This window comes from Dermacentor albipictus, chromosome 2, assembly GCF_038994185.2.
Source record: "Dermacentor albipictus isolate Rhodes 1998 colony chromosome 2, USDA_Dalb.pri_finalv2, whole genome shotgun sequence".
Taxonomy (NCBI): domain Eukaryota; kingdom Metazoa; phylum Arthropoda; class Arachnida; order Ixodida; family Ixodidae; genus Dermacentor; species Dermacentor albipictus.
The window spans coordinates 191447262-191470716 of record NC_091822.1 but is presented as its reverse complement, the minus strand read 5'-3'; the positions used below and the strand labels follow the sequence as shown (position 1 = coordinate 191470716).

The window sequence follows — 23455 nt, the reverse complement described above, 5'->3', positions numbered from 1 at the left end:
AATCTATTCAAACCAGCACGGTTTTCGAAACGGTTTATCAACAGTCGCCCAACTCGTGGAAACCCTTCACGACTTAACTCAAAACATAAATGAGCAACTACAGGTAGACATAATCTTTATGGATTTCTCTAAAGCGTTTGATCATGTTTCCCATGTTAAATTGATTCTCAAACTTAACCGCCTACTTGGTAACGGCCCTGTTGTTGGTTGGATCAATGACTTTCTGTCAAACCACTCCCAATACGTAGAATACAATGATCACCTTTCTGATGCTGTCCCTGTTTTGTCCGGCGTTCCCCAGGGCTCAGTTCTAGCCCCACTTCTGTTCTTATTATACATAGATGATGTAACCAACCAAGTCGACGTCACCATTCGCCTCTTTGCAGACGACTGCATTCTTTATCATACTGTGCGTAACCACGAAGATCAAGCAAAACTGAACACTTCCCTAAATAAGGTAGTGCAGTGGTGTGCAGATTGGCAAATGGTGATAAATTCCGATAAAACTGTCTGCATGTCGGTCACAAACAAAAAATCAAGTCTGCAGTTCCCGTACGGTTTCAATGGCACTACTCTACAAAGCGTCACCCAGTATAAATACTTCGGCGTAATCATCTCATCCGACCTCAGCTGGAATGCGCACATACAGTACGTAGCTAAAAAAGCCTTGAACAAACTGTTCTACCTCAAACGCACCTTATCGCATTCCACCAGCCAGACAAAACAGCTTGCTTACGTCAGCCTTATCAGACCGGCACTCGAATACGCCAACATAGTATGGTTTCCACATTCCAAAAACCACATTCATACGCTGGAGCGCATACAAAGAAAAGCTGCCCGATTTATCTATAACCGTTTTAAACGCACAGATTCACCAACCGAACTTCTTTCTCGCGCAGGCCTCGCTACCCTAGAAATTCGAGCCAAGGTTCAACGATTAAAGTTCCTATACTTGGTATTACACAGTGCGCTGAAATTGGGTCCCGCCACTTTTCTAAAGTACAAGCTCACTAGACCGACTCGGCATAAACACGCTTTCACGCTAGAGGAATTTCTTTGTAACAACAATACTTATTTCTTTTCATTCTTTCCGCGAGCTGTGCGAGAGTGGAACTGCTTAAACCCTGCTATTACTGCCCAGCCCACACTAGAAACATTTACCAATCATCTAGAAGAAGCAATCGCAATCACAACTTAGTCTTTTAGTTATTTTTTTTCTCTCTTCTGCAAGAGCAATTGTGTGAAGACCAGTGTGTTACTCAATAAATGAAAGCGTCCATGTTTTTCTATGCTAACTCCTTGTTTGCTCAGTATTTGCTCACATTGTACTTTTTTGATGACCATATGCCCACTCCTGTAATAATCCCAATCGCGATTGACAGTATTGTGAAATAAATAAGCGATCATCTCCCTCTCCTCCTTTTTGCCATGCCCTCAAAAATTCATGCATAATGTGCTTGAGTATTCTTATCGCCCCATTGACACAACTGCGCTAGCACACTTTCTATGTCTTATCAGCTTAATCAATTGGGAAACTGAACTCCTAGAAAGCGTACCAAAACAGTACTGTACCAAAACAGCCTACATGTGCCGAATTCTTTAGCACGATTTCCAAAAATGTCTGGTGAAGTAGAAAGGTGATCGCTGGCTTTAAGAACAATACTACTGTAGGATTCCGCAGTATTAAGTCTCCGACAAAATACCTATCTGATATTATTTCAAATGTCTTAACCTACATTAAAATATCATGTTTGAATCTGGAATTCTCTCAAACAGATTTAAGATAGCCAGAGTTTGCCCAGTTCACGAAGGCGGTGCTGACTGCTATGTAAACAATTTCATTCCAATATAAATATTCCCGCTTCTTTCAAAGCTTTTTAAAACTATTATAAGTACACCATTGGAAGTTCTTGTGAGGAAGTATGCTATAATTATTGAGGCACAATATGATTTTCAAAACTATCAGTCTTGTGAACATGCGCTCTTAAAGGTCAAACATAAAATATTATAAAACACTGAGAGACGATTACACACGATAGGATTATTCCTGGACCTGCGTAAAGCATCCAATAGCCTGAACCATGGTAGGCTCCTGCCTAAACTCCATGAATATGGCATACGTAGGACTCCATTGGACCTAATGAAAAGTTACTTAACTGAACGATATCAATTTGTTTCATTTAATCAGTTCACCTCGTCATTTCTAAAGTAAAGACTGGCGCCTCGCAGAATTCCTTACTTGGTCCCTTATTATCTAGATAAACGACCTACCAAGCATTCCTTCTACACCTAACATAATCATGTACGCTGACGAGAGAAACCTTTATTCCCTGCAAATACTTCAAAAAAGAATATGAATGCATATTTAAATTTATTGGCTATGGTTGTAAATAAACAAGCTGCAATTAAATGTTAATAAAAGGAAGTATATAATGTTCGTACCAGCAAACAAGCAATTGTCATATAACTGTTTTATTTCGAATGAACTGTTTAGTTCAAGTAAAAACACAAAAATTCTTGGGGTCTGATTCCAAGATAACCTCTCTTGGTACACTCATATCAATAACCTAGCCAATGTGCTTAGTAAAGTAGTAGGTTGTATATATAGGATTGATGCTCTTGTTCCATTATGCCTAAAGAAAGCAATGTGCTACGCCATCTTTTACTCTAAGCTTACTTGCTGTGTATTAATTTGGAGAACGACTTCAAGAAATGAGGGAAAAAATGATACTTTTACAAAAAGTAGTAATATGGATGTTTGAAAACCACCATGGTACGGCGCGAGATCCACCGACATGCAATCTGACAAGTACTCACAGCTCCGAGCCAGCCAGACATATAAATATAAATTACTTTTACATATAAAAAGCAATAGTTTTCACATCGTTAACACACCTCCTTCTCCATAATGTTGCCCATTGGGCAAACGAGCGGCAGTAACACCACTCGCCTGCACAAATTATGGGCGTCAAGACCTAGACTATTAAATAATCTGACTATTAAATATTGTTGAGCCGGAAATTGATTTTTATGCACTCCAATTTAAACATTATATAAAAACGTTTTGTTGAATCACGTCATTTCCAACAAATAATTACGCTCCCTGTACTGTAATGCTGGTAGGAAAAAAAATGACCTTTTATATACGTATCGCTTCGTGATGCTTTTCAAGTTTACCTGATGAATAATTAATATTAATTATATTTTTTAGTATGCAAGGCGCATGAAGAAAGTGTGTCACATGATGTGCGCGCAATCCATGTAATCGTGTCTGTGTTAAATGCGAAATGTAGCTGCGTGCTGAACGTCAACAGGACCAAGAGCATCTGTCATGCCCCATGGCCTTTTGCTCTTGCTCCTGTTTCTTGTATAAGAAACAAATGAGCTGAATGGGACTGAATTCCTCAACTGTGCGAGAAAATACATTGGCAGTCCAGTTACTTTGTTTCAGTGCATGAAACAGCGTTTTGTTAAAAGAGTAGATGGAACGACAGTGCATTTTGACCGCAAGTGTGATGGCGCATATCTCGAAAATGGTGCCATCCACATATTTTTTTAAAGCGTATATGCAGTGCTGTCTCACCAGCTGCAATTTGTAAATTGCAATATGTGCCGATATGTAATTAGTTAAAACCGTCATTATATAGTCCATTTTTATTTATTAGTTCATTATGCATTTCGATTTTACGTGCAAGTAGTATCCGCCTCATCTCAATTAAGGACTAGAATTGTGCAACCTGCATAGACGATTTTTAAAAATTGCTGAATTTCTTCGCAGAAACACCTGGTATACTTACTATAGTTTTAAGACCGTTTAAGAAGTTTATGTCCGGGCGAAGTCTGCAACCGCTTCGTAGTGCATACACACATGAACTGACGAAGCTGGCAAGCAAGCTGAACCACCAAGCATCCTAGTTCGCTGCGTACAGACTCACGAGTTCCCGACTGGCATTCGTTTCACACAATTTCTTTCCCAAGCGTGAGATAGAGCGTTACTGAGTGACGAAGGGAATGAGGGGATGAACGGGAGTGAGTGGCGGTGAGTTTGGGAAGACGTGAGTATCAACGGGAGTGACTGTCGGCGAGTGTGAGTGGACGTTTGTATGTGAACGAGCGCCGGTGAGTGGGCGCCAGTATAGGAGCGTTGGTGCTCATCATCGGCCAAGTGTAAATCAATCGAAGAGACCAGGAACGCGAGTGAGTGAGCCCGACTAAGAACTTGAGTGGGTGCCGTCGACTGTGGGTGCACACGAGTACGAGTGAGCATTGGTGAGTGAGTATGATCGAGTGAGTAACCGCTTATTCTGCCAACCCATGTATGGCTTTATGAGACAGCTGCCGAGAAAAATTAATTAAATTATGGTGTTTTACGTGCCAAAACCACTTTCTGATTATGAGGCACGCCGTAGTGGGGGACTCCGGAAATTTCGACCACCTGGGGTTCTTTAACGTGCACCTAAATCTAAGTACACGGATGTTTCCGCATTTCGATGAGACAGCTGCCGAGAAAAATTAATTAAATTATGGGGTTTTACGTGCCAAAACCACTTTCTGATTATGAGGCACGCCGTAGTGGGGGACTCCGGAAATTTCGACCACCTGGGGTTCTTTAACGTGCACCTAAATCTAAGTACACGGATGTTTCCGCATTTCGATGAGACAGCTGCCGAGAAAAATTAATTAAACTATGGGGTTTTACGTGCCAAAACCACTTTCTGATTATGAGGCACGCCGTAGTGGGGGACTCCGGAAATTTCGACCACCTGGGGTTCTTTAACGTGCACCTAAATCTAAGTACACGGATGTTTCCGCATTTCGCCCCCATCGAAATGCGACCGCCGTGGCCGGGATTCGATCCCGCGACCTCGTGCTCAGCAGCCTAACACCATAGCCACTGAGCAACCACGGCGGGTGCCAAGAAAAATTAAGAAAATACTGGTTTCCTCTGGACATTTTTTTATCAAGTCCTGTAACAGCTGCTTTTAGTCCAGAATGAAGGTCTCCATAATACTAAAATATTATGACCACTTGTTGCCTAATCCCGCAAGGATTGAACAAGAGTGGAAAACGCCACCTTCTTAAGTTTACCCGCGACGAGAAAGCCAAGTGCTTTCGAGAAAGCCAAGTCCAAAGAAACAACCTGTACTTGAAGAAACTTGCTAATTTGACAGAAAGAGTGAATGTCTATTTATTTATTTATTTATTTATTTATTTATTTATTTATTTATTTATTTATTTGTTTATTTAAAATACTTTCAGGGCCCAAAGGCACTACAGAAAGGAGTGGGGGGAAAATGGCAAGGCGTGCAGCAAAAAAAAAAATATTACAAGGCGTCTTGTAAAGCGATCTTGAACTTATGGTCATCAGTTATGCTGGCGATTGTGGAGGGAAGGTGGTCCCATGCAACACTTGTTCTAGGAAGAAAAGAGTCATTACACAATTTTGTGCGACAAGAAGGCAGACCCACTTTGAAGCGATGATCGGTCCTTGAAGATATGTAATGAGGTGGATGAAACAGAACGTCCTTCATCTCCTTGTTATAATAATAGATTTTATGAAAAAGGCTAAGGCGAGATGACTTTCGACGCAACGAAAGGTCAGGCAAGTTCAGGGTTTTCTTCATAGATGTGACAGTGGAATGATGCGAATAATTCGATAAGAAGAAACGTGCTCCGCGATTCTGAATGGCTTCAAGAGTTTGAGTGAGTGTAGTCTGAGCAGGATCCCATATGGCGCATGCGTACTCTATTTTAGAATGTACCAAGGTTTTGTAAAGTGTTAACTTCAGGGACGATGGGGCATCAAAAAAGTTTCGACGCAGATAACCAAGCATGCGATTGGCGTTGTTCTTTACATATTCCACATGCGTATTCCACGATAGATTAGAAGAAATGTGAACACCAAGGTATGTATAGCTGTCAACAGATGGTAATGGAATATTATTAAGGCAGTAAGTACGTAATGATTAGTGCTGTGGCGGGAAACCTGCATACTTTTACATTTAGTTGTATTAAGCGTCATGAGCCATTGACTGCACCATTCGAATACACTATCTAGATCATGTTACAGGTTGAAATAATCGGTATGGTTAGTAATTTTCTGGTAAACCACGCCGTCATCTGCAAACAGTCGGACAGTTGAGGAAGAAAGGCAAGTAGGAAGATCATTAATAAAAATCAAGAAGTGCAGAGGGCCCAAAACGGACCCTTGCGGGACACCAGATGTTACGGCAGAATTAGGTGAAGAGAAGTCGTTAGCCGTCGCATACTGACTACGGTTAGAGAGAAATCCCTTAATCCATGCAAGTACATTGGGGTACATTGTTAAGTTGATTAAGCTTGAAGATAAGTAGATCGCGTGAGACGGAGTCAAATGCTTTAGCAAAATCTAAATATATGCTATCAGTATCAAAGTCATGATCCGCGTTAATAAACAAGTCGTTAGTAAAACATAGCAATTGCGTTTCGCACGAAACTGCTTTACGGAATCCATGCTGATAAATGCTGAAGAAGGAATTGGACTCAAGGAATTCAATGAGGTGCGAGTATATTATATGCTCTAGGATTTTTACTGGAATGGATGTTAATGATATGGAGCGGTAATTATTGGGGGAATGTACGTCACCAGATTTATGCACATGGACCACCTTCCCTATCTTCCAATCAGAGGGCAGTGTAAACATCTGTACTGACTGTTGAAAAAGCTTTGACAATATCAGTGAAGAATAAACTTGGGTACACTTCAGCATTTTTGACGAAATACAATCTGGACCGGCCGATGAAGACACTTTTAAGTTGACAATCAGCCTTTCGACACCAACTGCATCAATAGCAATAGAATCCATTGGTAAGAAGTTGGCTTTTGGTATATGTGGAAATACTGTGGGGGTGCTCTTATGAAAATGAGTAACAAACACATTGTTCAGAAAATTGCAGCATTCGCTTTGAACTACTGGGAGATCAGATTTGATTAACTGAATGTGTGTCCTTTTAGTACCGTTAATGATGCTCCAAAATTTACGGGGATTAGAACGAAGTAGCAAAGGAAGAGTTTCATCAAAGAATTCCTTCTTGGCTTTTGAAAGCGCAGTACAGAATTCTTTGCTAAATTTTTGATAGCAAGACCAAGGCGCGGAATCACTTTTTGGTTTTCGCCACAGACTCGTACTGACTTTGGCCGACAAATGATCGCGTACACATTGCCTCCTCCTTTTAACCACCAGCATTGTTTTATGTTGTGAGGCTTACGCTTTTTCTTTCTCCAGGTGTTGGTTGATTTTTATCTCGTGCAGAAAAGTAAAGTATTTTCTTGTTAATGTTAGTTTCTAGACGTTAGTATTATATTTTACACGTACAGTTGTGCCGTGATATGTTTGTTGCGTACTGGCATTTCGTTTTGCCTCTGTCAGTGTGCCATTATCGGGTGCAGACCCCGTCAAGCGTTTAGTGGATTTTAGTCTGTGCTCTCAGTATTTTGTGCATGCTACAAATGTACCATAATGTCGAAATAAAAATGAATTAAAGAAAACAGTCAACCGCATCATTCTAGGGAAAATGAGGAAAGGTAGCGACTATTATGGCAGGTAAGAGTTTAGAAATATCTCCACGTAGACCAAACTCAAAGAAATATTTTACTGCGAAAGCATTATGTGGCTCATGAAGCGGAATATCCGGCGTTGTCGCCGTTGGCGTGACCCCATGATCGTCCAAAAAGGCAAGGGAGCCCAAGTGAGTCAATCGATGACGGCAATTAAGACAAAGTTAATTAAGACAGAGTGAATTAAGACCAATGTAATTAAGGCGAATTTAATTAAGGTATGTTTAATTAATACATAGTTCATTACGGCACTCGAACCCACGACCATTGGTGGGAGTCAAACCCACGACCTTGCGCTGTGCGAACCTTGTGACGAACACCGTTGGTGGTCGCAATTGCGCAGTGCATCAAAACGTTTCGGTCATGTAGTTATGCTCAACGACTGAAAGAGCAAAGGCATTGCGCGGTAGTCGCAATGATTTCGCATTCATCCACATAGGGGATAACTAAGTGCCCCTCGAGTTTTATTGCGATAGCGATTATATATGGACACTGCAGGCGGATTTGTGCCGTCGCCGTCGCCGTGAGGTTCCGCATGAGTGAAAGCGTGCGGGGGTGAGCCGGCGAACGCGGTTCAATCTCGCCTGCCCGAGCGAGGATCGCGGCCCGGATGCGTGCCCTCTCCTGTGGCGCGCGAGGCAGGGGGGTTCAGGCGAGGGAGGAGGAGCGTTCTTCTCCGGCGGCTGCTACGGTACTTCGATGTCCTCCTCACCCGCCGCTCCGTACAGAGTGGACACAACCGCCGCGTCTATTACGGCCTCGGCCACGCGAATCGCGGACGCCGTAGTAGATGCCTTTTTTTGGCGGACGCGGTAGGGACGCGTTGCCGGCGCTCGTGTACATGTCTTGAAAGCGATCTGCGACGTGGCCCAAATTGCGCGCCCGCACGGGTTTCATCTTCAAAGCGATCTGCGATGTTTTCAGAGTGCACGTAGTGCCGCTAGCTTCCTATGCACTGTGTCTTCGACGTTTCGCACGCGTTAAAGCGACATATGCACGGAGGTCAACTGGCTCGCGGCTGCTGCCACGATTCCTAACTCCAGCGTTTTCACAGACAGTTTTCGCTGTCATCGAGCGATGTGTGTTCATGTTTACCTGTGCGCGCGTTACACCGTGCTGGTTAATTTAGTTAAAACAGACTGACGGGCTAGTTGCTTTGAATCCATGATAGAATGTGTAAGCGTGACTGAACAAGGACGTAGAAAGAAGCAGACACAAAACAGCGCTGTCTCCGTGCGTCTGTTTCTTTCTACGTCCTCGGTGAGTACGCTTACGCATTCTGTCATTCTTAATTTAGTTAGTAAGCGAATGTTGCAAGTTTATACGGCCGATAAAACTAATATCCTTACTTCGCACAGCTATCTACTAATTTGCTATCGCAATCGGTGTTTCACCTTTCCGGCGGAACTGCGAATTTTTCACCGCATTTCTAAAGCTGCGATTGAACTTTGCCGAGCCCTCTCCAGAAGGAGTGATGCCACAACAAAAAAATGTCTGTGGCTTAGGTAAGGTTAAGCCCAGGATGCGAAGCATACTAGCCTCTATTTTAGTTGTTGAACCACTGTTTAGCCTGGTGAACTGCTGTTGCTTGGCTATATTTGGTTCGGCTAGACGAAGAAACAACTCATGCGTTACTCTGCTTCCCCTTCAAGAGTGGAACGCGACAGCGTTTCCGTCGACCCGCCAAAGGGTGTAAGACAATGGGCTATGGCGCAGCGACTACGCGCCCCGCATTGGACGCGGTGAGCGTCGAGCAACGCAGCGTTCGGCGCGGCAACGAAATGTGCGCCTGAGCAAGCGACGCACGCCTGAGCCTTAGAAACAGCTCGTTTCTAAGGCAACACCGCATTCACTAGAGGCGCTTTTGTACCGCTTTGAAGCATCGTACTCGTGGCTCAGTGGTAGCGTCTCCGTCCCACACTCCGGAGACCCTGGTTCGATTCCCACCCAGCCCGTCTTGCAAGAGTTGAGCCAAAGCCACTTGTCCTCTGTCGTGACGTCACGGTGTCACGTGGTTTCATGACGACACCGCCGCGCCTGAGGAGCTGGGTTGAGCTCTCGTAATATGCTTCGCATAAAAAGCGGGATAAACTTGAGCTGAAAAGCTCAACGCCGTCCTTGAATATCAGCTTTCGCTGAGTCTGGCTGGAGCTGTGCCGCCCCCCCCCCCCCCCCAATGTGAGCGCCAATATTATACTCTATCAAAAGAAAATGTGCCGCACAGAGATATTTGCTTGAGTTTAGGAGAGTAAAAATTTATTTCTGTTTACGTAGTCCGCGCAAGATTGTGCAAGACAGCCCAATTTTGAAAATAAGCAGCCAATCATTACTGAATGGGCCTCGTGATTTGATACCCTCCCCGCCCTAAAAGAAATTGTATTTCTGCGATCACATTTATGAAAACGTTACTGCAATAGATATCGCAGTTTTTCAAGAAATAATTAGATTCTAGGGTTTTACGTTTCAAAATCACAATATTATTACGAGGCACGCCATAGTGGGGGACTCCGGATTAATTTTAACTACCTAAGGTTCCTGGACGTGCACCCAATAAATGATGCACGGCGTTTTTGCATTTCACCCCTATGGAAATGCGGCCGCCGCGGCCAGGATCCTAACATAACGCAGATCTTGAATTGCGCGAATTTCAGCCGCAGGACACCGCTTGATAAAATATAAAACCCATGCAAGCGATCTCGCACGCGTCAGCGACAAGCGATGCGATGGAGACATTGGCTGTCGCGTTCGCTCGTCGCCTAAAGGTCGGTGTTTCCAATGAGAGCGACGATTTCGAGCGACGTCTCCCCGGTGTTGTCGGTATGAGGGCAGCAACATACGCGCCGAAACTAGCGTGACGCGTGCTTTATTAATTTAACTTGATGTATTTTACTGCAAAAAGCAGCATAAAATATTTCTGGATGTCTTGCACTAGGTTCTTGACCTTGCACGTGTAATAATTCAATCGTTTGCTCGTTCCGTGCGACAATCGGTAGTATTTGAGTGTTGTACATCCAGTTCCAACTTCGCGCTATTTGCTGGTCGCTCATAGCACTTCCGCGCGACGAATTCTAAATTTCCAGAACCGAGCGATCGAGCGCCAAGGCCGAGCGATATATTGAAGCGACGGCCCGTTTCGCCGATCGAAGCCGTCGCTCGTCGCGCACAAGATCGCTCTCATGGGTTCGACGTACAGTCGAATGCAGAAGTTTAAGGACCAAAGGTGTCGCTGAAATTATTATTTTTTTTTCTTCGCAGCCTAGGCGTAAACGCTGAAATCAAGGGGTGTCACCTACGTGCGCCTGTTTGCTGATGCCGTGCTTTCTAGACTTTTGCACTCGACTGCACGTAGAACGAGAAGTTACGTCATACGTACAGTTGAGTGCAAAAGTCTAGAGACGTTCTTTCAGAAGACGTTTCATTAGAAAACGTTGACTTTATTGCGACGCCAGTTACATGGACATTCCCGGCGACCTTTCGCCATCGCTGCCACCGTGAGGAGAGTGAGCGGCCTACGCGACACGTGTGTGTTGCGGGTGCGAGGGCACAGTGCATTAGCGTGCGTACGAAAACGACGGCGACTTGATGCGCGCCTTCCTCCTGCTCGTCAAATGTCGTGTGGTCGAGCATTGGGGAGGCGGACATTTGACATGTCAAACTGCTACCATATTGTCTGCTTTTATTTTTACAGAACTAAATATTGAAAGGCAATAATGTATGAGAATTTAACTTTCAAATCATTTTACATTCGCTATAGGAAATATGCGTTAAGAAATGTGGGCGAGGTGGGGGGGGGGAAGGGAGGGGGGTGACACGTCGAGCAGCCGCACCAGGTACCGGGAAGCCGAGTGATGTCACTGGTGTGGCCTGCAGAACAAATTTTTTCTTGATCGACTAGCTCAGTTCGTCATTGCATCCTGAGTGCAAGCTCCGTGAGGGCATTGGACAAGTCGATTGTCGGCGCCACGACACCGTACGATTAGCAGCGAAGGCTTGATTATATGTGGTGAGATGCAGGCAAATGGTTTCCTACGCAGAAAGGCTGATTGGGCAAGTTGGTGATTCATAACCGTTAATCGTAAGTGTACCGCGCGAAGGTTAAACGTGGAATAGACAAGTGAGTGACAAGGACAAGCGTAGACTTGTCCGTGCCACGTCCACGTTTGACATTCGCGCTGTACACTTACGGTTTCCTGTGCTAGCACGTAACAACACTAGCGGAAGGAGTATGGAGCTTACGAAGTTTGAATTCTTCGGGAGTAGACGAGGCTCTCGAGATCGAATTCTTCGCTGACGACACGTAGGCCATGGGTAGCCAATCCGGGGGCCCTGGAACAGTCCTGAGCATCCTCCAGGCACGGATGAGCATAGCAACATGGCTCCAGGTCAACGCCACCAGCGGAACCAAGACGGACGCCAACAACACCAGCGCAACGTTCACTGGCATCGCGCCGGCTTGCCGCACGACGTCCATCGCTGGAACACTCGGTGTGTCCTTTGAGAAGGGCTCGACACTCGTCGGCTGTTCGAAGAACCGCTACCTCCTCGCTTCTGGAGGTTTTCGATATTCCTCCTTCCAAAACAAATTCTACAACCCCTTATTTCATGCTCTCGGGTGCGGACTCTGCAAGGGTGTCTTTTTGTAGCCGCTTAAATCTGGTTTGACTAAAACGATGGTGGGATTTTCGCCGATCCTGATAGCGCCGAGTGTATATGACACTTCAATTGTAGAGTGCCACTGTCCGATAAACTGAGCAACCTAGACACATCCAGTCAACGGGCGCATTCTTTGAGGACTACTCGGAAAGCTTAGAAAGGGCAACAAGAGACTCTCGACGAGTCAGCGGGTATTTGCGCCACCAGGAATAACGACCGAGAAAAGTACGGTATGGCTGCACCGATGAGCTACATACTCGGCCTCGAAAACTTGTCGTTGAAAGCAAGTTTTGTGGCGAACAAGGTACATTCAAGAACAGATAAGATTAAAATAACATGCACTTTCCCTCAGCTCACGAACACTTAGCGTGCGTCAAGCGTCAACTTTCACTTGTTTAACATACAGGCCGGCCTTATACGAAGAAACGCGACCTATGGGACACTCCGATATAAACCAACAAGCCGGGCGCAATCTAACTGCGGTTCCAGAAGTAACCGAAGCCTAGTACAACAGGAGTAAAGCAAGCACAACTTCGAGTGCGACCCGCTGAAATGTTTGGAAGAGCCCGCGACACCAAGCGAGAGGCGTCGCATGTAAGGGAGGGGGCGAGAACGGATAGATATGAGCCTCGACTCGGTTGCGCAGCTGTAAGGGAACTGCGACAATTGGCGGCCGCGTCGGATGTAAACACGACGTGAGATGGCTTTTGCGGAGAGGAAGAAACGCTACGATCTGCAGCCCTTTCTCAGAGCGGCGCGCGCACACGCGCACAGTGGGAAGAGGGCGCCGGCACGTGTTGGACACAGGGACCTTCCTTTCCCCGGCCTTTGTCCGTTCGGCGATGGCGGGCGGTCAAGAAGCGCCCGCGGCTGCTGCCCCAAGGTCGCATTAATGCACGATCGTCCTTTCAGCTATACCATGCGCAGCAGCACTTCTCACTAATTTGAATGAAAAAAAAAACAGAACGAAATGCGCGGACGCGTACACATGGAGAAACACAATTCAGACCAGAGAGCTCGCTGTGTTGAAATGTCTTAGCAGCGTGGTTTAAGCTTGCAGAGCTTATCGGCTCAAAAGCCCTGTTATGTGAGACCTGTCGGCGTCGAGAGGAAAGCTCACTCTCCGGGCCTCTCTCTCTCGACGTTCGGCCTTCAGATTCTCCTAGCCTGACTTTCTTTCTTTCTTTAATTTGCTCGTCTAATAGTCCTATCAGGCTTATCTTGTTTCTGCAGTGTTCTGTGTTGCGCGGTTTCATCGAGCCACTGAAACAGAGCTGACATTGATCAAGCCCCAGGTTAGGGAGGCTAGACATTGTAAGTCATTTATTCATTGCATGCCTCTAGCAGTTACGGCGACGCGGTGATTCGACATACTTGCAGAGCACGGAATTCATTGCAAAAGGGGGACAGTGAGCTTCCGCATATCAACGTACCCCTTACGATGATCAAGGCTAGGCGGTGGACATGTCTGATCTCCAAGTAAGACAAGCACCAATGAGCGAAAAAATGAAAGAAAAGAAAGATAGCGGCTCTATTCAACCAGTCGCTAAAACTGTCTCTGTTGCCCATGGCAATACGCAATAAAGTAGAGGCACGCGTGCACTACGGCGATGTCGGCGTACCGTAGTTTGAAATATCGGCTCGCAGGCTTTCATGGCGGACAGGGGATTCGCACACAACATGCGCTGGTTTAAAATCATCGGACTTCCATGCTCCCTGCTTATGATTCCTACTCTTCAGGGCCTGACAGCTTCGCTTCTCGGACGCATGTCATCGGGAATCGAGTACGTAAAACTCCCGTGAGTTAAAACTTCAGCTATCATTAAACATCTTCATTAAGTGAACAAATCATGGACGCAGATATGCCTTGGGAGAGGGCGAAATTTTCCTCAACTACAAAGCTTTCTTTCCGAGGAATCCGCATCAATTTCTTTTCTAGGTTTATGTGACCTTCACGTAGGTTCGAACTTTAGTTTAAATAAAAAAAAAACTTCTATTGCTCCCTTGAAACGCTATTGCTCCATTAAATAACCGCGCCCCTCATAGCTAACGCGTAAGCTTTGAGCCGTCAAACGCGATCAATCGTCAATCATAGCTGTTATTATCGTTCTTTCCTCTTCTATAATGGTCGTATAACCTTCGCATACAGAGGAAAGAATAAACGCTGGCGAGCGAAGCTCTGTAGGCCGGTACCATTGCTAAACTGCGACACAACGCTCCAGCGGTCCCGTCGCTGCGGCATTTCTGTTCGTAAGCAGGAAAGCGCGGGCCGGATCATACCCTAATGCGTTTCTCACATTTATTTCTCCTTTCTCTCGGTGCCACCGGTCAAACCTTCGCACGTGGTCTAACTGCACGACAGAAGTGCATTTTCCGGTGGCAATGGGCAGCGATTGCGTTACGGTTGCACGACTGCGTGAATTACGGCCAGGGTGGTCGTAATGCGCTCAAGAATAAAAGAAAGGCGGCCGAAGTGGGAAGGGGACGTGGTGGTGGGGGGGGGGGGGGATTTACAGTGTAAATCGAGAAATGTGCTATCGCCTTGCTTGTGCGCACTGAGGTAAGACGTGGATTAAGAGACGATAAGCGACAGGTCCAGAAAAGCTCAAGCGAAATAGAGGACTGCATCATGTAACCGCGCAAACAACAAAGGACAAAGAAGGAAACACACAGGACAGGCGCGCCCGTCCTGCGCCTGTCCTATTGTGTTTCCTTCTTTGTCCTTTGTTGTTTGCGTGGTTTTCATGATGCATTCCAATATCGACCACCAACTAGCCCGCCTATCCCTGTGAAATAGAGGACAGAGGCGAAGCATGCGAATATAGCAAGGGCTAACTTCGACATACATGTCAACCTCTGCGTTCGTATAGAGAAATGAAGGGCTATAAGCAGTCCTCATGAATAAAGTGTGCAGCGTGTTGCTCCATGCAAGTTCCATCTTAAGCGGGCTCAGTCATTACCCAGAAATCGATTGACGCTGCAGTATAGCGATAGATAGAGAATTGTGTCTCAGCTTAGCAAAAGCCGTTTGCGCCAAAATGTGCACGCGAACGGGCAGTTGTTACTCTGCCGGCAAATTTCTCTAAACGTGTTGCTCAATCATTCACTACTGTTTTGGTGACAACTGTCTTACTTTTAAAGTACCTCGGAGTCAGTAGAAGTACCTCGGCCAATTACTCACGATAATTGGTGATGGCATCCGGTTTCTGTGACGACTTCAAAATAAATACGCAAGATCAAAATTCGAGCTTACGAAACAATTGATTCGGGTGCTATCCAACGCTCAATTGTGCACTCCACTTGATACCACTGTCGGTAAGCCGCAAATGTTGCATCGACTAATTAGCCCTAATGAATTATTTAGTATTTAACATTGAAAAACACAGACAAACGGATAAGATTTGCAACTGCTTGCAGGATGAAGTTGGCTCATCCAACGCGGAGTCCACTGCTTAGTTGAGGCGATCGCTTGTGACACCTTTATGTCAAGTACGAGAAGAAAGGGGGCTTACCGAGGGGCCCGATTTTTATTAATCATATCATGAGAAGCCGACGAACAAAGACGCCAAGGACAACATAGGGTAAATTACTTGTACTTACTAATTGAATTAAAGAAATGATAAATTAATGGCAATGAAAGTGGGTGAAAAAGGAACTAGCCGCAGGTAGGAAACGATCCCACGTCTTCGCATTACGCGTGCGATGATCTCGCATGACGCGATCGATGTCAACTAGCCATTCATCTCATTCATACAATCATTCATTCATTCGTTTATTGGTTTATTTTACGGTTCGCTCCTACGTTCAGTCTATTGAATGTCGTTCAAGAAAATTTCAAAAGTGCCGATGGAGTTTCTCGAGTTGGCGCAATAATTTCTATGATGGAATATCTGTTAATGCTATATACCTGTTTAGGATTGTCTAATTTTTTCACAAAAAGAAATGTTAAATAACTAAATTTGTAATGCATTTTAATACGGCAGAGTTGTTCAGAGATCTGACGATTCTTTACGTTTCAAGTTTGCTTGCGACACAGCGCAAAAGAATGAAAGCCTAATTCATGACACTTTTGGCGTGAACGATGTCGAATATTTTCCCCGAACATTTTGGTGTTGGAAAGCAAAGTCGCTAGTTATGACAAAAAACTACCCTTAAAAGGTTTTCTTTTTCTTTATTTGGACGCGAACTTTCTGGCAGGACTCTTTTGATATAGGTAATTAATCTGTGCTCTGTATTGTGTCGGGCACTTACACTGCATTGTTTTCGTTATGTATTGGTTCTCATATTTTCCGACAGTGTGTTTCAGGCAGACGGACAGTTGAATCGGAGGTGACCTAGAGGAGTCTTACGTCTCAAGACCACCATATAATTATGAGGCACGCCGTAGTGTGAGACTTCGGTACAATTTTAACAACTTGTAGGTTCTTTGACTTGAACCTAAATCTAACCGCACGGGTTTTTTTTTTTGCGTTTTGCTCTTGCACCCCGACAAAACGGGGTCGCCGCGGCCGTGATCAAAGCCGCTACCTCGAGCTCAGTAGCGCAGCGTCATAGCCACTCGGCAACAGCGGCGGTTCATGACTCAGCGGTAGATTATGTATTGTTGTGCCATTACCACAAGCCCGGATTCCGAATCTGCAAGATGCAGAATCTATCCTGCGAGCGCCCTAATTCTCCCTTCACAAGTCAAGATGCTGAGCCGTCAGGCAGCGGTGTCATGCGGGAGAAGCCTCGGCGAGCAGCATGTTTGGACGTGTCAGCGAGTGCCAGACAGCCCGGCGCCGCACCTCCTTTTGCATGGAGGTCACCGCGCGCGCGAACTTTGAACCGGGTGGCCAGCGCGGTCGCTGGTTGGACCTCTCGGACGACCGCCGAGTGGTGACTTTGTATTGGGCCGTTTGCGTGACAATGGTGCCTCGGGGATTATAAAAGACGCGACGCGCCACCTGAAAAACAGGATCCGCCGACCCACCGGGAGACAGTGTCGCTCCCGACTGGGGTGAGATGTGTCACGCGTTTTCGCCGGACGTCGCCGTGCGGGAACAGTCGCGTTTGTGTGAGCTCTCGGCCCCAGTGCCGATCCGATCTTGTCCTGTACAATGACCTGTATATAATGTATAAAATCCCTTTCGTTATTCTCATCGACGCCTGGCTCGGAGTCTTCGCTACCAACGCTCTGTCACGAAACGGGTGACGAGCGCTACGGGACCACAAAGTCGTAATAGTGGTGCAGCGGTGCAAAGCCGTAACAGTATGTAGCACTGTATGTGTGCCTCTCATTCGCCAGTATGATTGAATCACACATATACATTATTATGGAAACAAAAAATAGAAAGACACGGCAAACGGTGGAAGTTAGAGCGCAATCGCTGGAGAGCATAAGGAAAATCTCTTGCGAGGAAAAAAGAAATTACGCGGCCAGCGATCCAAACCGGCGACGACGAATTACGTAAAGTGAAGATACGTGCCTTTTGCGAAGCCCCTCCGGAACGCTGCAGTCTGCGAGCGCTTCCCTATTATTAAGTAGCAACCTCGTTGGCACGCAACGTCTCTATATTTTTCTGTGACCTTGATTTATTGCTTATAATTTCTCTTATTTGCGTTCCTATCATTTCTGTTCTTTTCTCTTTTTTTTTTACATTGGCGACACAGAACTTCGGATTCTTATGTCAGGTGAAAGTTACTGTCGATAGACTAAAATTGGGAGAAAATGACATGTGAATGAAGCATGCCTCACTCAACATAGCGTGGCCGAAACAGTGAATCATAATGTTATTTAAAGCACACGTAACTGAAAGTTATCACGAGCCTGCCTCGATCATAGCAAGGTCTCAGCACATCAGGCTTCCTAAACGCTCAGAAGGAGCGTAAGCTGAGCGAGTTGGCGCTTATGAACATCGAAATTTCAGCGCCATTAGCAGGCGACGACGGAAAGGAAGCCACGCGACGCCAACGCTGACAATAAAGACTGACCTGTATTTCAAAAGTAAATGCTCAGTTGTCGGTCAGCGCTCGTCTCGCGTGATCTCCTTTACGTCATTGTCGATTTTTTCCCCTAACCACCACGTGTAAGATCACGTTCCGTGTGACTTACGTTCTTTTGGCGATTCGGGGCTTGGCCTCCGTACACATTTTTTAACAGGGATAGGCGGGCTAGTTGGTGGTCGATATTGGAATGCATCATGTAACCGCGCAAACAACAACGGACAAAGAAGGAAACTCACAGGACAGGCGCGGAACTTCAACTGAGATTTACAGCGGGAAATCCCACATTTATACATGTATCGTAATCACACTTGCTAATCATCAGACAACCATCACTCGACGTTGGCATGCGGGCGTGAGTGGCATAAATTTCCATGTAAATATTTGAACTCTTTATCACTCAGTGACACTGAAGAGCTGCTTACGCAGCTGCCAGATTGCATTTTTGTACAGTAAGCTTCATAGATTTCTCGGCTCAGTTGTGACGCAAACATCTTCAAGACTTTAGTGTCGCGGAACCTAGGCGTGCAATTACGACAGGGCGACAATGGTCAGCCAATTTGCTACCCCCCGCCAATCCTTCTAACCCTGCGCGGTGCTCCTGCAGTCTGACGTTTAGACACCGTGCCGTCTAAACACCGTTGACGGTGTTTAGACACACCGTCAACGTTCGGTACTGCAGCACGCATTAAGTCTACGTCCCCCCTTACTCGTTCTCTTTAATCTTTTTCCCACCACTCACCTTCCACTAGCCAACACAACCTTCATCTCTCTCTCTCTCTCAATTATTGGTAACCACTCGGCACGTTTATGGTAATGCACTGCACCGTGCTGCACGCCTCTAGACAGCGGCCTTCTGGTCATTAAATACCGATTTCTGAGCACGAATTCGATCTACATTTCTGGGCTTTTCTGTCTTTGTATTTTTTCGCTTCTATAAAAAATGCTGAACATTCCAAACTATCGCAACGTTGCTGTGACATTACACGAGGAAATATATATACCACCTGCTCCAAATGGGAAGCGCGAATATTTTCTTTCTTTCTTCCTTCTTTTTTCCATGCAGTAGAGACATTGTCTTTTTTTTAGGGAACACGTTAATTAACACGTTAGGGAACACGTTAACACGTTTAGGGAACACGTTAACACCGGCAGCGGCCGAGGAAATGTGCAAACGCCATTAATTATCTATTTAGGCTTACTGATTAATTTCTCAATGAGGAAGGAAGGAAGGAAAAAGTGGAGAAGCAAAGGCAGGGAGGTTAACCAGTTTAGCTTAACCGGTTTGCTACCCTACACATGGGAGCGGGATGGGGGGATGAAGGATGAGGAAAGGAGATAGATAGATAGATAGATAGATAGATAGATAGATAGATAGATAGATAGATAGATAGATAGATAGATAGATAGATAGATAGATAGATAGATAGATAGATAGATAGATAGATAGATAGATAGATAGATAGATAGATAGATAGATAGATAGATAGATAGATAGATAGATAGATAGATAGATAGATAGATAGATAGATAGATAGATAGATAGATAGATAGATAGATAGATAGATAGATAGATAGATAGATAGATAGATAGATAGATAGATAGATAGATAGATAGATAGATAGATAGATAGATAGATAGATAGATAGCACAGCACAGCACACACATCGTCCATTAGAGTCCATCACTCTTGCGTGGTACGTGATCTCACTGTCACATCCGCTTGTCCAATCCCGTTTCTTTCAAAAACCGAAGCAGTCCCTTCGTCGCCATTTAGCTCCGATGTATTCTGTCTGGTCAACCAGTCTGGTTAACCTCCCCGCCTCTCCTTCCTACACTCTCTCTCTCTCGCGCGCGCGCGCGCATGCGCGTGCGGTTGCCGCAGAAGAGTTTTCGGCCTACAGGCGAAACGAATGGACGGACGGACAGAAAAATCGGCAAGCCATATACAGCTTAGCTGTAATAAGCGCGTGTATTCAAGCATTGTAACAGAAATTATATATTAGGTAGAAAATAAACCGCTTACACACAATATATTAGAACAGAGATAAAAATAGGTTCTCCACAATAGTTGTGCATATGTTAAAAAAAAAAAACTAGATGTATGCGTTTTATAAATGCTTATATAGTATATATCTCGCATGGTGTTTTCTAATACCCGTACGTGCAGGGCAGTATTGTACTTTCATTTATACGAACATAAGAAATCTGCTCAAGTGTCTGACATACGGAATTTTCACCCTCTAAATATAACACCTCTGTATGCCAGGACTGGCAAATTCAAATATAGCTTTTTTCCCCGATCCATCGAAATGTGGAACCAGCTTCCCCTAACAATTAAAAATTTCCATTTCATAATTTTCTTAAGGCAATCAGCGGTTGATACCTGTCATTCCTAGCACCATGTATTGCATACTATGTATATACAGTATGCATATATGTATGCATTGAGACCTTTTCTTTTTTTTAACATATTCCTTGCACTTATGCTTTGGTGTGTGTGTTGCACTTTTGATTTTTGTACCCTCTTAGATTTGGAGTATGTATAAATAAAATTAAGAAATAAAATACTGGCACAATGAATGAGAAAACATTGAATGAATGCCGACGAAATTGTATCATCATAAACTGTGTTCCAACGATTAGCGGCAGTATGCAGTGTGTCCCAGCTAACTTTAGCTAGAGTTTCAAATATGTGAATGCCACGTAGCTGGACAGAACCAAGGTAATAATATTCGCCGTCGCTTGGAGATAATCAGGATATTTTTTCCCTCTAAATAATTACATAATTAGGCCTAATTAATTAATTAGCTTCTGAAATATTATTATTAGATGAATATTAGAGCAACATGAAAAACTCCCGATACAGCTTTCTGTTGCTCAATACGTGCTACATAAAAGAGTTTTTCCGCGCGTGAAAGAAGCCTGCGAATTTACACAAAGTGCCTCGAGCGGGCAGTTGCCCGGCAATTTTGCGTGCATTTGCGGGCTCCTTTCAGGATCGGAAAAACACTTTTATGCAGCAAGTATTGAGAAACAGATAGCTGTATCGGGAGTTTTTCATGTCGCTCTACAATTTTCTCATTTACACTTTTCATCTAATTATATAATTTGAGACGTTGATTAATTAATTAAGACCAATTATCTAATTATGCGAAAGAAAAAATAATTTGAGTATCTCCAATCGATGGCAAACAACATTACGTTGGCTATCCAGCTACGGGGAATTTGCATATTTTTAAACTCTCGCTAAAGTTAGTTGGAACACCCTGTATACTTGTGAATGAGAGCGATCGATAATTTGTACTTCCACGAGAAGCAGCCAACAACGGAAAATGAGTATCTTGTTGAATATTGTGGCAAGTGGAGATGTAATGGAGTGTGCATAAGTTACTCAGAAATTTTAATGCAAGAACAGCGATACGTAAGTGAATGTGGATATTCAGTGTTGCAGGATCTTTGATTGATAGAGGATAGGCAAATGATGCAGAGTCAGTACGCTTGGCAAAACTATTTATTTATAGCACTATGTTCCGAGCAACCTGAACTGACTGTAAAGCTGACGGATACGTTTAGCCCCTACACTGAAATGCATTGTGTGACATGGAATTCTCGTACATTCACAGCAACAACACCAGAGAACAGTAACACAAACAAAATTGGCCTATGCGCTGAGCTTCCTCTTTGTTATACGTAGAAAGACAGAAAATTGGTGATGTGGCCACGCTTAATTTGGTCCCGTCAACGCTCCAGTGTAGGAAAGCAGGCTACGCTTGCCAACTCGCAAAGTATATGCTTTCCAGACGCGTACGTGAGGCACATAGTGCTTCCGGAAGTGATCGAGGACAGTGCGAAAGGATGTCTCGCGTTCTTTTACTCGCATATCTACGCGACATTGACCTGATGAACAGACGATAACAGGTTTCCGAATAGCTGAAGGAGACCCTGAGGGCAGAGCACCTTCCGACCCCGATTGTCAGATTAAGCCGTAACACCTCAACCGGCCAGTGACCACCAGCGACGGTAAGAAATAACAAGCACGAGCAGACTATACGGCCTTGGTGGATGAGAAACCAGTCGCTTACCTTCATAGCCCCTGGCTGCGATTTCGCAACATCAGGCTTTTATTCTCTGCTAGCGACTCCCTCCCCTATTCTACGCTTTCACTGAATTGATTATTCCGGTGCGAACAAATGTCCGCAGCATTCGCGTATCGTACATCTACCATCTATATCAGTGCCTATATTAAAAGAGAGAACACGTAACGGCACCTTGTACTTCTTCCGGTATATCGAGGCCACATACGTAACCTCGCAATGTCGGAAGATGTAGGCGATAACCTGTTAATAGGAGACACTTGACCTTGCGACTGTAGCACTTTCATCCATTCGTTATCTAAAAAAAAAAAGGACACAGCGCACACTTACCCCGACACGCTCTACAACTTTCTTTTTTTTTTTACCAAAACAGCAACGGAAACTTCCACAGGGCGCCCTCTGGTACTGCACGTTAAAGAGCCACTAAAGAGATAGATCAGCTGAGCTGTATGAGCAGAAGGCCACCCCTATGCAAATGAAAAAGGCCACACTTAGCGCGAGAAGACGTTTCATCGAAGCCGCCTTGACGTTCCCGCAGCTCCTCGCCGACACTTCATTTCTTTATGACGGCCTCTGTTCGCCTAGTTATTCCTTTTTATTTTATGATTAAAGATGGACTACATTGCATTCTAAAGGAACCGAGGAGTAAACTTCGCGAGTTTCGAACTGCGCCCGAAAGGGCGAAAATACGAAAAGATAGTTTAAAATCTGTACATCACACTGATGCACTGGCGCTGTGGCTTAGACGCAAGATTAAAAGAAAAATCGAAGTTCTTCCTTCGGTTTTCTTCTCGTAATCAACCCCTTACTGCTAGATTAAGTGAAAAAAAAAAAAGGTTTGGAGGAATGTTTTATTTGTCTGTGCTGATTTAGCGTTTCTGTTTAACCCTTTAATTCCCAGCTTATCGCATTTGCTGCGCAAAGTTTGATGCCTCAAAATGCTGGTTTACTTATTTATACGTTTACCTCAGAGGTTCCCAAGTTTGGAACAATGAGTGAAAGAAGGATGGGAGGGGAGGGGGAGTACAGAAATAACAAAGCGAGTAGATGGTACATAGCACAAAAATATGCTCAATTTGGACAAAATGTAGTACTATAAACAATTGAAACAACCTCTTAGCG

At 44.7% G+C, this 23455-nt stretch overlaps 1 protein-coding gene across 1 annotated transcript in view; it reads right to left on the bottom strand.

The window, feature by feature from the left end:
- Window positions 1-12873, bottom strand: part of LOC135898480 (cytochrome P450 4V2-like) — a 50680-nt gene extending 37807 nt beyond the window's left edge. Inside the window, exon 1 of the mRNA XM_065427412.1 lies at window positions 11834-12873. Coding sequence (XP_065283484.1) covers window positions 11834-12068 — 235 coding nt within the window. The 5' untranslated portion in view covers window positions 12069-12873. The remainder of the gene's footprint in view (window positions 1-11833) is intronic.
- Between the last annotated feature and the right edge of the window lie 10582 nt (window positions 12874-23455).